The following is a 15,401-nucleotide window of genomic DNA, read 5'->3' as shown; positions in this document are numbered from 1 at the left end:
TAGAGTAATCTTGGTTGTAGGTTCTTGCTATTCATCACTTTGAATATTTCTTGCCACTCCCGTCTGGCCTGCATAGTTTCTGTTGAGAAATCAGCTGACAATCGTATGGGTACTCCCTTGTAGGTAACTGTTTTTCTCTTGCTGCTTTTAATATTCTCTCTTTGTCTTTTGCCCTTGGCATTTAATTATGATGTGTCTTGGTGTGGTCTTCTTTGGATTCCTTTTGTTTGGGGTTCTCTGCACTTCCTAGACTTGTAAGTCTATTTCTTTTACCAGGTGGGGAGAGTTTTCTGTCATTATTTCTTCAAATAGGTTTTCAATATCTTGCTCTCTCTCTTCTTCTGGCACCCCCATAATTCGGATGTTGGTACGCTTGAAGTTGTCCCAGAGGCTCCTTACACTATCTTCATATTTTTGGATTCTTTTTTCTTTTCCAGTTGGGTGTTTTTTGCTTCTTTGAATTTCAAATCTTTGACTTGATTCTTGCGATCCTCTAGTCTGCTGTTGGATCTCTGTATATTATTCTTTATTTCAGTCAGTGTATGCTTAATTTCTAGTTGGTCTTTTTTCATATCCTCAAGGGTCTCACTAAATTTATTGGCAGTTTCTAGAAAATTCTTGAAAAACCTTATAACCGTGGTTTTGAACTCTATATCCAGTAGTTTGCTTTCCTCCATTTCTTTCATATGTGACCTGTTTCTTTGTCTCCGCATTTTGGCTGCTTCCCTGAGTTGATAGAGTGGCTTTGTGTGCTAGGTGTCCTATAGGACCCAGTGGCTCAGCCTCCCCAGTTACCTGAGGTGGACTCTCTTGGTGTACCCCTTTGTGGGCTGTGTGCACAGTCTTGTTGTAGTTAAGCCTTGATTGTTGTTGGTATCACTGGGAGGAATTGACCTCCAGGCCAATTGGCTGTGAGGATCAGCTGTGTCTACGATGGGAGAACTTTTGTGCTGGAGACACCCTTATGAGGCCAGACTTGCTTCAGTGAGGCTTTGGTGCTCACTGAGTCCGCCCCCTGAGTGTGTCCCTTATGGATCTGAGGAGTTGTAATCTGGATGGTCCCACTCTGACCACTGGGTACACTGGCTCTTGGATCTCCAAGGAGGTGCTAATTTAGCCTCTGCCTGAGGCCACCCAGCAGGAGCTATGGAAAGATCTGCAGATTCCTCTTCTTTGTTTGGGGTTTGGAGGTGCCCAGATGAGGCCCAGCTGTGAAGCACTGCAAACTGCTATGGGGCATTGGGCCTTCTTTTGGATGTTCTGGGTCTCTCTGACCCAGCTGCAGTTTGTTAGGTAATTTTAGATTTCAAAGGACCAGGCCATTCATATGTAAAAATCTCTGCACACAGCTTGGGTGGGGCGGGGTCTCAGGGTGGAGCAAACAGCAATGGCTGACTGTCAGCCCTGCCCTAAGAGGCCCCTGGGTCTCAGTGTCCCTTGGTAATCGCTGCAAGCACCTCTGAGAGAAAGCCGCCCTCGAGTTCTGCCTGATGCCAGACAGTCCAGTTTCTCCCCGTATGAGTCTTAGTCCCCAGAGTCTCGCCCGGAACTGGAGTTCAGAGCAGTCGGGAGCTTGTGTCTCCCTCCAGATTGAAAAAGACAGCCGCGTCCTCAGTTGCCAGCCCTTTCCATGCACGTGCCTCTGTACCTCTGCACTTCCGCAGCTCCTCTGAGTCTCAGCGTGCTTTTCTCTTTCCTTCTAGTAGAGTTTCCACTCAGCCAGCCTTCCTGTGGTTCTGGATGATGTCCGTTTTGTCTTCTAGTTGTAGTTTTGAAGTGGTTGTGCAAGGCAGCAATTTCAGGTGTTTACCTATGCCGCCATCTTGGTTTCTCCCCCAATATTTTTCAATTTTTATTTCTATAATTAGTAGAATTAGTGGGACTGTCCTTTGCTGAGTTTTGTCTCACTGCCCTTTGGTTACTTTTGCTTCTGTTATAATTCAATTCCCAAGAGAGCTTTTCAAAAACAATTACTTTATCCCAATAAAAAGTAATGAGTTTACATGGCTCCTATTTGTTATTTATTCACCCAATAAATATTTATTGAGTACTCCTCATGTACAGGCTGCTGTGGGTTATTATAGGCAATGTGAACCATCACTGATTGTGTTTCCTTTTTCCGGTTTGGCTTCCTGTGCACACAGAGTCGAATTTGTGACTCAGCCGGACTGTATACAAGTCTGTGACCTATCAAACTTTGTCCTTCGCAATGTAGTCTTCCCAATCCCGGACCTGTGAAACCATCTTTGGGTTATGCTGCCTCTGTAACTTGTAGCACGGGACAGGGAGGAGGAGTAGGTTTTGTGATTGGCAGGTACCAGGCTGGCATAAATTTGGGGTTACCAGGAAGTCCCTTTGGTCCTTCCTAAATGCCTGTCCCACCTTCGTGCCAATAACTAGTGATAGTTCTTAACCGTGTCTAGATAATCAGAATCACCCACAGAACTTTAAAAACTACTTGGGAGCTCCCACCTGACATTCTGACTTATATCCTCAGATGTAGTTTAAAAAACTCCACAGGTCCCCAATTTATAATGGTTCAGCTTATGATTTTTTTAACTTTACGTTGGTGCAAAAGCAATACACATTCAGTGAAAACTATACTTCGAATTTTGAACTTTTCTCAGACTAGCAATATGCGGTAGGATGCTCTTTTTTGATACTGAGCAGCAAACATATCTCCCAGTCAACCACCCAATCATGAGGGTAAACAACCGAGACTCTGCAGTGAACTGTGTTGTCAGCATTGTTGTTTGTTTAGTTCAGTGCCTCAAACATTCTTTAGGGCCAGTGTGCTTTCAGCTGTGTACATTAATGGTGAATACTCAACCAACCATTCTGTTTTTCACTTTCAGTACAGTATTCAATAAATTACATGAGATATTCAACACTTTATTATAAAATAGGCTTTGTGTTAGATGATTTTGCCCAACTGTAGGGAAATGTGTCTGAGCACGTTTAAGGTAGCCCAGGTTAAGCTATGATGTATTAAATAGGTGTATTAAATGCGTTTTTGATTTCTGATATTTTTAATCTACAATAGGGTTATCCTAATATATAAAAAGCCAGGGGCTGTCACGACCAAAACAACCAGACTCATGACCGAACAGCAGGCTGCCTGGGGCGACCAGGCTGGCAGGGGGGTTACTGAGGGATGACCAAACAACTGAACAGCAGGCTGCATGGGGCAACCAGGCTGACAAGGGGGCAGTTTTAGACCGGGGGGAGGGCAGTTAGGGGCAACCAGGCCGGTGGGGGGGCAGTTGGGGGCAACCAGGCTGGCAGAGGAAGCAGTTGGGGGCGACCAGGCCAGCAGGGGGGTTAGTGAGGGATGACCAAACAACTGAATAGCAGTCTGCGTGGGGCAACCAGGCTGGCAGGGGGTTTAGTGGGGGACAACTAAACAACTGAACAGCAGGCTGTGTGGGGTGACCAAGCTGGCAGGGGGGTTAGTGAGGGATGACCAAACAACTGAACAGCAGGCTGTGTGGGGCAACCAGGCCAGCAGGGGGGTTAGTGAGGGACGACCAAGCGACTGAACAGCAGGCTGTGTGGGGCGACCAGGCCGACAGGGGGGAGCAGTTGGGGGCAACCTGGCTGGCAGGGGGGCAGTTGGGGGCGACCAGGCCAGCAGAGGGGCAGTTAGGATTGACCAGGCCAGCAGAGGGGGGCAGTTGGGGGCGACCAGGCGAGCAGGGGGGCAGTTAGGGGTGACCAGGCCAGCAGAGGGGGGCAGTTGAGGGTGACCAGGCTGGCGGGGGGAGGCACTAAGGGGCGACCAGGCCGGCAGAAGGGGGCAGTTGGCGGTGACCAGGATGGCAGGGGGACAGTAAGGGTCAACCAGGCCGGTGGGGGGGGCAGTTGGTGGTGACCAGGCCAGCAGGGGGGCAGTTGGGGGTGACCAGGCTGGCAGGGGGGCTGTTAGGGGCAATCAGGCAGGTAGGTGAGCAGTTAGGAGCCAGCAGTCCTGGATTGTGAGGGATGTCCGACTGCCAGTTTAGGCTTGATCCTTGGGATCGGGCCTAAACCAGCAGTCAGTCGGACATCCCCGAGGGGTCGTGGATTGGAGAGGATGCAGGCTGAGAAGACCCCCCACTCCCATGCACGAATTTCGTGCACCGGGCCTCTAGTTTGGACATAATCCTATTGTAAGTCCAGGAGCATCTGTAATTCTGATGTGCAGCCAGCATTGAGAATCACCCAGCTGTCCTCCTCTAGGGAGGAGTCCCAATTGGTCCGTATCAGTCATACTGGAGATCAGATCCTTCCTTGAAAATCTGTTTTGATGACTGAAAGGGAATTGGGAGAGTCAGGTCACTTGAGTAGGAGCTGTAAAACACAAATGAGGAAACCTTTGGAGCAGCGGTCGCCAACCGTTGGCCCGTGGACCACTGGTGGCCCATGAGGTCCGAAAGGTTGGCGACCGCTGCTTTAGGGGACAGTTAGCTAGAACTGACCTTGCTTGCCTGTTTTGCCTGTTCCTGTTGTAGGGAATTTTTCCTTTGATGCAAAGAATCTTGGTAATGGGCTCAAGCTCTGGGGACAGTGCTGGTTGTAGATGTGGCTGCTGTTAGTATCCTGAGTTTGCACATTTTTGCTCTCTGTGGGGGCAGTAAGGGGAGAAGATTATTGTTTTCAGAACAGGACACTATCAAGCTTTATGAGGACCTCCTGGTGAATCCAGGGGAATTGGTGAGGCTGCAAGGACCTGTGGGGTTGTATAGGTTCCTGTGGGGAATTGTCGTTTCCTGTTTGTTTTAAGAGTTGTGTGAGTTCCAGGAAGACCAGGGCTTCTCTTACTCAAATATAAGAACAAAAACACATTCCAGAGTTTATTCCATTTTAGTTTGTTCATGCTATTGCCCTTAACGTAGAAATTTCAAAATGGAATATGTATCCCACTAACCTTACCAAACAGTGTTTAGAACATAATAGAACAGTGGTTTGCAGTCATTGAGGCTGTGTGTGTGCCGCACACTGGGCTAAAGACTATGTACATTTTGTCCAATAACCCAGGAATAGGCACCAGACAAGGAAACAAAGACTTAAAAAGGATGACAGGGGTGCCAAGTTGAGAAGTACTTGTTTTCAAATGTTTTAAATCCTTTGTGCTTCTTTTCTTGGTAGTGAGATTTTAATTATATCCATTTTTGATGTGCTTTTATGATTTGCTACTACTTGGCATTCTCCCTCCCACTAGTTTTATTGAGAAATAATTGACATCACTGTATAAGTTTAAGACGGACAGCATGACGGTTTGATTTACATGTATGGTGAAATGATTACCACAGTACGTTCAGCTAACATTTATCTTATGGATATATTGGCATTGGCGAGAACGGCACCAAGTGTCTGACTGGTGGAGTCCGACCGGAACTGGGTTCAGCAACGTTGGTACTTGAGTTCTGGCTAAAAAAGAATTTAGAGCCAAGACTCAAACTATAGGAGAACACTTATTTAGAAAATCACCGAGGTAGAAGTAGTAATCTGTAGGAGAAATGGGCTTAGGAAACAAGTTATAGAGGCAGAGGAAGGCCGTGGGAGCTTAGAAGTGAGGAAGACAAAGGCGAGGCGCTTTGGAAGACGGGGAGAGGGAGGAGGAGGGAAAGGCATGGGTGTGCTCCCAGGAGGGAGCCTGCTGGGTCCACACCTGAAGGGCTTCAGGGTGGGGTTCTTAGGGGTGGTCCCAGAGGGGAGATCTCAATAGAACATTCAGCAGCTTTCCAGGTGTGTCCTTTCAGGGTCCTGATCTCCACTGATTGGTGCCAGGGCAGGGGGTCAGTAGTCAGTGCACCTGGTCCTGAGGTCAGCCATGGCGTCACCTGTCTGTTTTTGCTGCTTTTCTGGGCCTGGAGCTGAAACGGAGGCCTAGATGTTATCTCTAGGAAGGAAAAGTCAGTGGGTTGAAACCGAATGACTAGCAAATGACCAGTGATCTGAAGTCAGGGGCTCCAAACCACATGACTAGTGAAATGCTAGGGGAGGAAAGGTCACCCTGAGGATGTTGCTAGTCACCCAGGGCTTTCTACCCTGGTGACCTTTCGTATCTAGCCCATGGTCCTTGCTCTGCTCATGTCTGTCTCCTACTAGATACAGTAAAAATAAAAGAGTTCCCAGGCTGGTGTGCTCAGTGGGCTGCAGCATCATCCAGAAGGTTGCAGATTCGATCCCTGATCAGTGTGTATGGGAGGCAACCTATCAATGTTTCTCTTTCTCTCCCCCTCCCTCTCTCTCTCCTCTCCCTCTCTTCCCCTCCCTCCCTCCCTTCCCTCTAAACACAGGCCCTCAGGTGAGCATTAAAAAAAAGTTTTAAAAAATAAAATAGAAAAAAACTTTCTTAGATACTCTCTTAACAAATTTCCTATTTATCATACAGCAGTGTTACCTACAGTCATCATGTTTTACATTATTACATCCCTAGTACTTATTTATCTTATAACTGGAAATTTGTACCTTTTATCCTCCAATTTCCCTCCCCCCTACTCCTTTTCTATGAGTTTGGGTTTTTTAAAAAGTTCCACATATAAAGGAGATCATACAGTATTTGGCTTTCTCTGTCTGACTTATTTCATTTATCATAGTGCCTTCAGGTCCACTCATGTTATCACAAATGGTAGGATTTCTTCATTTTTTATGGCTGAATAAATATTTCATTGTATGTACATGCCACAACTTCTTTATGCATTCATCCATCAAAGGACACTTAGGTGGTTTCCACGTCTTGGCTGTTGTAAATAATGCTGCCATGAACATGGGATATCTTTTCAAATTAAGGTGTGTTTTTTTGTTTGTTTCTTTGTTTTTAATCCTCACCAAGGATATTTTTCCCATTGATCTTTAGAGAGAGAGTGGAAGGGAGGGAGGAGAGGCAGAAAGAGAGAGAGACATCGAGGCATCCATGTGAAACAGACACATAGACTGGTTGCCTTCCACAGGGACTGGGGATCGAACTTGCAACCTTGGTACGTGCCCTTGACCGGGAATGGAACCGAAGACCCTTTGGTCCAAGAGCTGAAGCTCTAATCACTGAGCAAAACCTGCCGGGGCTCAAATTAGTGTTTTTGTTTCCTTTGGTTATATTCTCAGAAGTAGAATTGCTGGATCGTATGGTAGTTCTATTTTTAATTTTTTGAGGATCCTCTATACTGTTTTCGTAGTGGCTGCACCAATTTACATTCCCACCACAGTGTACAAGGCTTCCCTTCTCTCCACATCCACACCAGGCTGAGTTATCCCTTGTGTTTTGTTGATGGCCATTCCAACGTGTGAGATTATATCTCATTTGTGACTTTAATTTGCATTTCCCTAATGACTAGTGATTTTGAACATCTTATTAGCCTTTTGTATATCTTCTTTGAAGTGTCTAATCAGGTCCTTTGCCCATTTTTTGCTATTCAGTTGTGTGAGTTCTTTATTTAAAGTTTTTTTTTTGTTTTGTTTTTAAATTGATTTTGAGAGAAAGAAGAAGGGAGAGGGAGAGAGAAAAACATCGATGTGAGAGCATTGATTGGCTGGCTCCTATAGAGCCCACAACCCTGGCATGTGCCCTGACCGGGAATGGAACTGGCAACTCCTCGGTGTCCCAACCAACTGAGCCACACGGGCCAGGCATGAGTTCTTTATCTATTTTGGATATATCTGATAAGAGTAGTATCAGATATGTGGTTTACAATTACTTTTTCTCATTCCATAGGTTGTCTTATCACTTAGTTGATGGTTTTCTTTGCTGTGCAGAAGCTTTTTAGTTTGATGGCAGTCCCACTTGTTTTATTTTTTATTTTGTTGCTTGTGCTTTAGGTGCCATAGAAAAAAAAATTATTACCAAGACCCATGTCAAGGAACTTTACTCCTGTTTTCTTCTAGAAATTTTATGGTTTCAGCTCTTAATTAAGTCTTTTAATCCATTTTGAGTTAATTTCCATGAGTGGCATAAGATATGGGTTCAGTTTCATTCTTTTACAAGTGAATATCCAACTGTTGCAGCACCATTTATTGAAAAGCTGTCTATTCCTCCGTAAGTATTCGTGGCTCCCCTGTCAAATATTAGTTGACTTCCTGGTATTCTTAATATATACCGAATTGAACTCAGAGATCTCAAAGTTTCTTCTCAAGATTCTGTTAGTTGACATTTTGGGGATGTCTCAAGGCCTTCACTCTGAACCTGTTGTTACACTGTCAGGAGATGGGCTGAACAGGTTTTGCTTCCTTGTAAAAACCAACATTGTTGGTTTGTTTTTTGGTCATTTATCTTTTTCTCACAAAGGACTGGCGAGGCTGACATCCAGAGCCGAATAACGCCTGCCCTTCTGCCACATTCATTCATAAATGAATCAGGGCTCAAGTAACCTCTCGTGACTTTCTTGCTTTCCATTACCTGCTCTGGTGGTATCAGGGCCTTTTAACTTGTTGGCCAAATTCATAAGGTTAGGAGCCTTTTCAGTGCCATTGACCTCTGTGGATCCCTTTAGTATTATGTAGTGACCTTCATTGTCTCTTGTTGTGGTCTTCATTTTGAAGTCTTTTGTCAGATACAAGTGTTGCTACCCCAACATTTTTTTTGTTTCCATTTGCTTGGAAAAATTTTTTTCCATCCCTTCACTTTCATTCTGTGAGTCTTTTGTTCTGAGGTGGGTCTCTTGTAGACAGTATATATATGAGTTATGTTTTCTTACCCATTCAGCTACCCTGTACCTTTTGATTGGAACATTTAAGTCACTTACATTTAACGTTATTATTGATAGATACTTAATTTATTGCAATTTTTATTTTTTATGCCTGTCTTTCTCTCTCCCTATTTCTCCTTATTATCTAGTTAATAGCACCACACGTCGAACCCACTCTTCCTCGTGTGGATATAAGAAATGTCCAAATCTGTAGAGAATTTTTATGAGTTTATTTGAGTCAAACTGACAATTGCCAGGAAGCAAAATCCTAACCGATTGAGAAAATGCTCAAGAGAATGGCAACAGTTTTGCAGCATATTTTAAAGTTTTGTTTTTAAAAATATATACCGTATTTTCCGGCGTATAAGACGACTGGGCGTATAGAAGATTTTCCTGGGTTAAAAACTCGTCTTATACGCTGGAAAATACGGTATTTTTATTGATTTAAGAGAAGAAGCGAAAGAGAGAGAAACATCAATGATGAGAGAGATTCATTGATAGCTGCTTCCTGCACTCCCCCTACTGGGGATTGAGCCTCCAACCCAGGCATGTGCCCAGATTGGGAATTGAACTGTGACCTCCTGGTTCCTAGGTCAACACTCAACCATTGAGCCACACAGGCCGAGCTGCAGCTTATTTTATACTTTACAATCAAAGGAGGAGACCTAAGGGGGTATGTGAAATTCATTGGTGATAGATTAAGGAGGCAGAAGAAAGCAAAGTGGGGAAATCTCTGAGATTGGATCAAGAGTACAACAGACAGACAAACCTCCTTTTACGTTGGTGGGGGTAGCATAGTTACTAGTAACATTGACAGCACGCAGAGATGGTATATGGGGAAAAGAACAATGAGGGGCTCTGTGGTCTCCTGCTCTGGTGCTGTGGGTGTGCCTGAGGGGTCTGGAAAAAGGGGGTGACTTTGACATTCCAAGGGTATGTTATCTTAGATGCAGAAAGACAATGGATAGGCTTACTTAAGGTAAAGATTGACCTTTGTCAAGGAAGCTACAGGCCTAGGATGTGACGGCCAGCCATGACTCACTTTGTAGTTAGTAACCATGTGGCTACTTTCAGGTTCTGAGTTTGTAAGGCCCACCATGCCACTTCCCCTGAGCTTGTCAGGTTTAGTAAGTATGTGACCCCTTTTTTGTCCACACCCATTTCTAGTTTTCCTGTCATTTAGGATGAGTCTTGTGAGATTGTGGCTGTATCCACTACCGCGTGACCGGAAGGCTGCTGTGACCCAGCCCTTGGGCAGGCTCCATACATCCCCCCAGCTGAGGCTTGCTTTGTCCCTGGAGTACCTTTTGCACACTCACCAAATGGACTTCCAGTTCTTTTCCTCCAAAAGAACAAGTCCAGATTGTCACGGTTCAGGTTTTTATGTCCTTCTGCTCCTTCCCAACATTTCACACTTAACAGTGCATAGTGTGAAATGGTGTGTCTGAATGCCAACGTTTTGTGTTGCTTGAACAACTTTCATAGTAATTCATAATCCTGTGAATATCTGCGTCCATACATTCCCTCCTCTCACCCCAAGGATATTTTAAACAATCGTGTGCCCGGCTCTGTGATAGCAGTAGTGGCCCTGAGGAAACAGGCGAAGGCCACTGTTCGGAAGTGAACGTGGGCTAGAAACACACCATCTTACTGAACTTTGCCCTCATTCTGAGACCAAAGGGCTCTGGAGGTTTCCCCTTTTTGTTAGTTTTCCACCCAATTTTCCTTTAAAAAGATCGCCCCAGAAGAGTGGATTTTGTGTGTGTGATGGATGAGGGGGTATGTTAAGAGAGGATGGCTATTTTGATAAAGAGCCCTTTCCCCGCCCCCTCCTCCTCCCCGATTGATTTGGGGTGAGAACCTGAGTGGATGGGAGGTGAGAAAATGGGGATAGCATGAATAGACAACTTTGAAAAAGTTTATTGTTCAGGGAGAAAACAGAGCGCTGAAACCATTTCTCACTCTCATTTTACTCTCCAGGCTCCTGGAAACCTCTGTGTTATCTTACTCTCACTTTTATCACCCCCCGTAGCAACCTGGATCCCAGCATCATCCATTTCCTCTGGGTGTCCGTGAGCACTTCTGCTTGAATTCTTGCTTCCCCATGACCTCAAACCCCACTTCAGACGCTCTGGGTCGGAACCCACCTTCTCTGCCATACTCCAAAATACTTGCTTTCCCCTCATTCTTTTCTTTGAATAATGTACTAAGAATATGCATTCATCTGGTGCTGCCACTTCTGATTCCTCCCACTTTTGTAACCCCCACCCCACCCCCACCTGCCTTACAAATTGCACAAAGTTTTGGACTATCCAGAGACTCTGAAGTCTCAGTGATTTGGCTTCGTTATTGCCTCTTGGGTTTATTCTGTTCTTTCTCTTCTCATTGTCACTGCCTCCTCAGTGACTGCTGTCTACCTCTCAGAGCTTCAGTTAAAAACTGGGGATTACATTACCTATTTGAAATTTTGGTGGGAGCAGTAGTTTAAATGAAATGTGTAGACCATGTAGCATAGGGCTTCGCTATTAGTGATTGTTCTGCTTCCTACTCACTAATTTGTCTTCCTGGCTCCAGTTTTTATCCATACCCCTTTGTTTTTGTCCTGCTACTAGATTGTCTTCTGTAAACACACCCCTTTTTAAGCACCTTCAGTTTTTCTCCATTGCCTACAGTGTAGCCAAACCTCTTAATGTCTCAGTCCAGGCCCCCAATCTAGTCCCACTGGCTAATGATCCTTTACACCTTTATCATCTCGACTCTTACAAGCCTTTCTTGCTTCTTATGTCCCAGCTGCATTAGGCAAGAGGATGCTGTCTGAAAGCCCTATTTTGACTTTGTTTTTGTGTGTGTTTTTTTATTGCAAATACCCTTTTCTCCTTTCTCCCTATCCTCTGATTGTTTAAAATAATGAGCCCAAAATTTATTCTATAGTTGGTAGAATTACATGTGTATTATATAGACAGTGTTTATTAAAATACATTTCATTTTGAAAGTTGAGCTGTCAGTTGTTAAAGTGTGTAGACATTTTTTGGAGGCACCCTGTATGTGAATATATGTGTATATATGCAGACTTATGCACGCATCTCACAAATTGCTCTCCCATCTTTTAGACATATTATCTTGGGAATTACTTGTCTCTAAACTTGTGTGTTTACCTCTGTTAAATGAAGTGGGGTTCACATGGATGGTGGTCTTTGTTTCTGCCTTTTGGAAAGGCCTGGGCCTGAACTTAGTAACCCGGGTGGAGCAATTCTATGAGAAGAATGGGCATACCTCAGCCAGACACTTCGTTTTCTAATAGAATTTAAAGAATTTAGATGAGTGGCCAGTTAGCTGGGAAAGGGGGAAAAACATAATTAACATTTGGTGAATGACAAGCACTTTATGTGTGTTATGTCATTTAATCATCTGAAACCCCTATGAGGTAAGTAGGGATTTAACAGGTGAGAAAATTGAGGGCTAGAAAGGTTAAGTTATTTGCCCAAGATATAAAGCTCGTTAGACTCTCTTAGCTTCTAGGTTCTCCCACAAACAGAGAAAGCAGAGCAGCAGCGAGTGCTTTTGTCAGCTCTGGTTTCTTTTCTGAACACTGATTATTCTCTAGACCCGTGGTCGGCAAACTGCAGCTCGCAAGCCACATGCGGCTCTTTGGCCCCTTGAGTGTGGCTCTTCCACAAATACCACGGCCTGGGCAAGTCTATTTTGAAGAAGTGGCGTTAGAAGAAGTTTAAGTTTAAAAAATTTGGCTCTCAAAAGAAATTCCAATCGTTGCACTGTTGCTATTTGGCTCTGTTGACTAATGAGTTTGCCGACCACTGCTCTAGTCTGTAGACTATTTACTCCTAACAGTTTGAAAAAAAAAAAAGTTTGGTTCAGTGAAAGTTTTCTTTCCCTTTCTCTCCTGGATAATATTTCTATTTAAACACTACTGAAGTCATAAAAATAATATTTGGCTTTCCGTTATTGTGCTTATTTCCTTAGGATTATAGTGTATTAAGTGTATGCATTGTATTTAAACTAGAAAGAAAGCAAATATTTGTTTAGGAAATAGGAAAGAAATGAAATTCATGGCAGATGAATGCATATTCTTAGTGCATTATTTATCATTTTGTGTTTGGAGTATATAGTTCAAAATCAAGGATTTCAGTGCCTTGCGTTAAGTGGTGGTGGTGGCAGCAGTAATAACAAGGTCAGCAACAGCAGTTGTTATCATGTGCATACATATGTGTTACATTTGTTGTATACACATTTCTAAGTATTTTACATGTGTTAGCTTTTCAAATCCTCTCAATAAACCCCACAAGCAGGAAGTGTTATTATTTCCATTTTATACATGAGAGATCAGGAAATGTACCTAGGCTACACATGGACTTTGCAGTTCTAAATCTGAATTAATTCAAATCTGTATTGTTCACCTCTTAACTACTTTATTAAAATGCCTCTGAATATATTGTTTTTCTCCTTTCTTGTGATTTGGACTCATTGTGCTTTTCAGGGGGCATGGAAACAGATAATCTTCAAAGTAAAAATGACTAGGCCTAGTGGGTCTTATGTAAATCACTTGAATCACTGAGGTATCCTCAAGGAACTAAGGTATTCCTTACTAAGTTATTAACAATAATATTTTTAAAATTCAGGTATGAAAATATTACAGATTCATGAAGATGCTTTAATTTATTCTACAAGATGTCATCGAAATGGAAAATTTCATGTTTAAATGCTGGCTGGTGGACTAGATTGTTTTTGATTACTGCTGATAAGGATTTTTAAAAGGTTTGGCAGGAATTGGTAAACATCTTTTCTATTTAGCATGCAGTAATACTGGATTCTAAACTTGCATTTTACAAGAAGAAAATGTGAGTTAATAGGGACATAATATTTTTGTAAGTTTGAGGAAATTTTTATTGGCTAAGAAACACACTATGTAATATGTTTTAATGCCTTTATATTAAACTCAGTGTTTTTCCTCCTCTTTTTTAGTTCTCCAAAGGACATGGATGAAAATGAAAGCAACCAGTCCCTGATGACAAGCGGCCAATATCCTAAAGAAGTAGTAAGAAAACGCCAAAATTCTGCACGGAATTCTGGAGGAAGTACTTCTAGGTTTTCCAGGAAAAGTTTCAAACTGGATTACAGACTAGAGGAAGATGTAACTAAATCAGAGAGAGGGAAGGATGGGAGATTTGTTAATCCTTGGCCAACGTGGAAAAGTCTCTCTATCCCAAATATTCTCAGATGGCTGATAATGGAAAAAGATCACAGCAGCATTCCAAGTTCCAAAGAGGTAGCGTTTGGCCCTTTCGCGTGCTGTGTATTTACTCGCTATATACACACATATACATAACGTAATTTATGACACTCAAGTTAGTTAGGTGAGCCCCTTTTATGTGATAAAGCAGAGGGCTAGGTTCTGGGGAGATAAAGTAAATAAGGTACCCTCAAATTCATGGTTTAACAGTAGAGTACATGTATGAATAACCAGCTTAGCACTGATCTAGTGGCAACTAGAGGTGGGAGCAGAGTACTTTAGAGGCGGTGGTTTTCTAGGCAGCATGGAGAAGGTACAAAGGTAAGAAAGTGCATGATGTGCTCCGGAAAGGAATAACCTGACGTGTGTCTGGAATGTGTCTTATGAGGGTTAGGGCGTGGCCCAAGAGCACTTGGTTTTCATCCTTGGATAAAGCTGCTAAAGCTATAAAAGAAATCCTCAGATAACCGTTTCCGATCTTTAAAATTGGCAATAAATGATTGGCCTTTACATATGCTGGTTTTACTTAGACTAAAACTTACTAACATTTGGCATAAGGTTTATTAGCTGAATCAGATTATACTTTGGCAGGGGTGGGTGGCTCCCAATTACAGTCGCACCTTTTTCTCTTTTCTCCTTTCTTAGATTCCTTTCCCTCTCCTGTGTCCTATCTCCCCTGGCCACTCTTCCATCAGCCTCAGGCTTTATGAGGAGTTGAGAGATAAAGAACTTGACGTTGGGAGTGGGGGATGGGTTGAAAAGAGTGGGGGCCCTGAAGGCCTGATCTGCAGTGGGGAGAGGCAGGAGGGGCAGTGGGTGGATGGATGGGTGTGGTGGTGGTAAATATTTTATCTGGGTATGTGTGTCTACTTTTCTTTAAAGGATATGGGATAAACTGACATTGTCATTTTGATGCTAAGTAATGTTCACAGTATTAATCCTAGTAGACAGAATTGATTAATGTGAATATCTTACCAGCACTTTTTTAGAATGAGTTAGGACATTAATAGATAAAACCTCGTTCTGTGTTTCAACTTTGAGGATGGGAGGAACAAGAAAAATCTTTTTCTGGAGAACCCCATATGAAGAGAAATAAGAAGCATGGAGTTGAGCTGTGAAGAGAAGGGTTAGGGCAGGAGGCCAAGATGGGTAGGCTGCATATTGGGGTAAATTTTTCCTGTTTTTGAGACACAGCTTGTAAACATACAGAAATAGCAGTGGTGTATTTAGTTTGATTTCATTTCAGAGAGGAAGGGAGTGACCCCATGAAGACAGATGGACATCCCTGCAGTCTAAAATTTGGAGACTCTAGACACTGTATCGAATCTCTGAGAACTCGCCAGGCCAGTGGTCCTTAGCCTTTATTTTTTTGGTGTGTGTGTGTGTGTGTGTGTGTTTAAGCTTTCCCAAACAATTTTATTTTTGGAGAACAGTTGAAAGATGTAAAATTAGGGATTAACAACAATACTGCTCATGTGTTCTCTGAAGCA

At 43.3% G+C, this 15,401-nt stretch overlaps 1 protein-coding gene across 3 annotated transcripts in view; it reads left to right on the top strand.

Annotated features, from left to right (window-relative positions):
- The window catches only part of NAPEPLD (N-acyl phosphatidylethanolamine phospholipase D), a 42,340-nt gene that overhangs the window by 6,747 nt on the left and 20,192 nt on the right, over nucleotides 1-15,401 (top strand). For all 3 annotated transcript variants that reach the window (XM_079785970.1, XM_079785971.1, XM_079785972.1), the window contains exon 2: nucleotides 13,644-13,947. In XM_079785970.1, coding sequence (XP_079642096.1) covers nucleotides 13,644-13,947 — 304 coding nt within the window. The remainder of the gene's footprint in view (nucleotides 1-13,643; nucleotides 13,948-15,401) is intronic.

This window comes from Cnephaeus nilssonii (assembly GCF_951640355.1).
Source record: "Cnephaeus nilssonii genome assembly, chromosome: 12".
NCBI lineage: Eukaryota > Metazoa > Chordata > Mammalia > Chiroptera > Vespertilionidae > Cnephaeus > Cnephaeus nilssonii.
The sequence above is the reverse complement of the archived record's forward strand: the minus strand, read 5'-3'. Positions and strand labels throughout refer to the sequence as shown.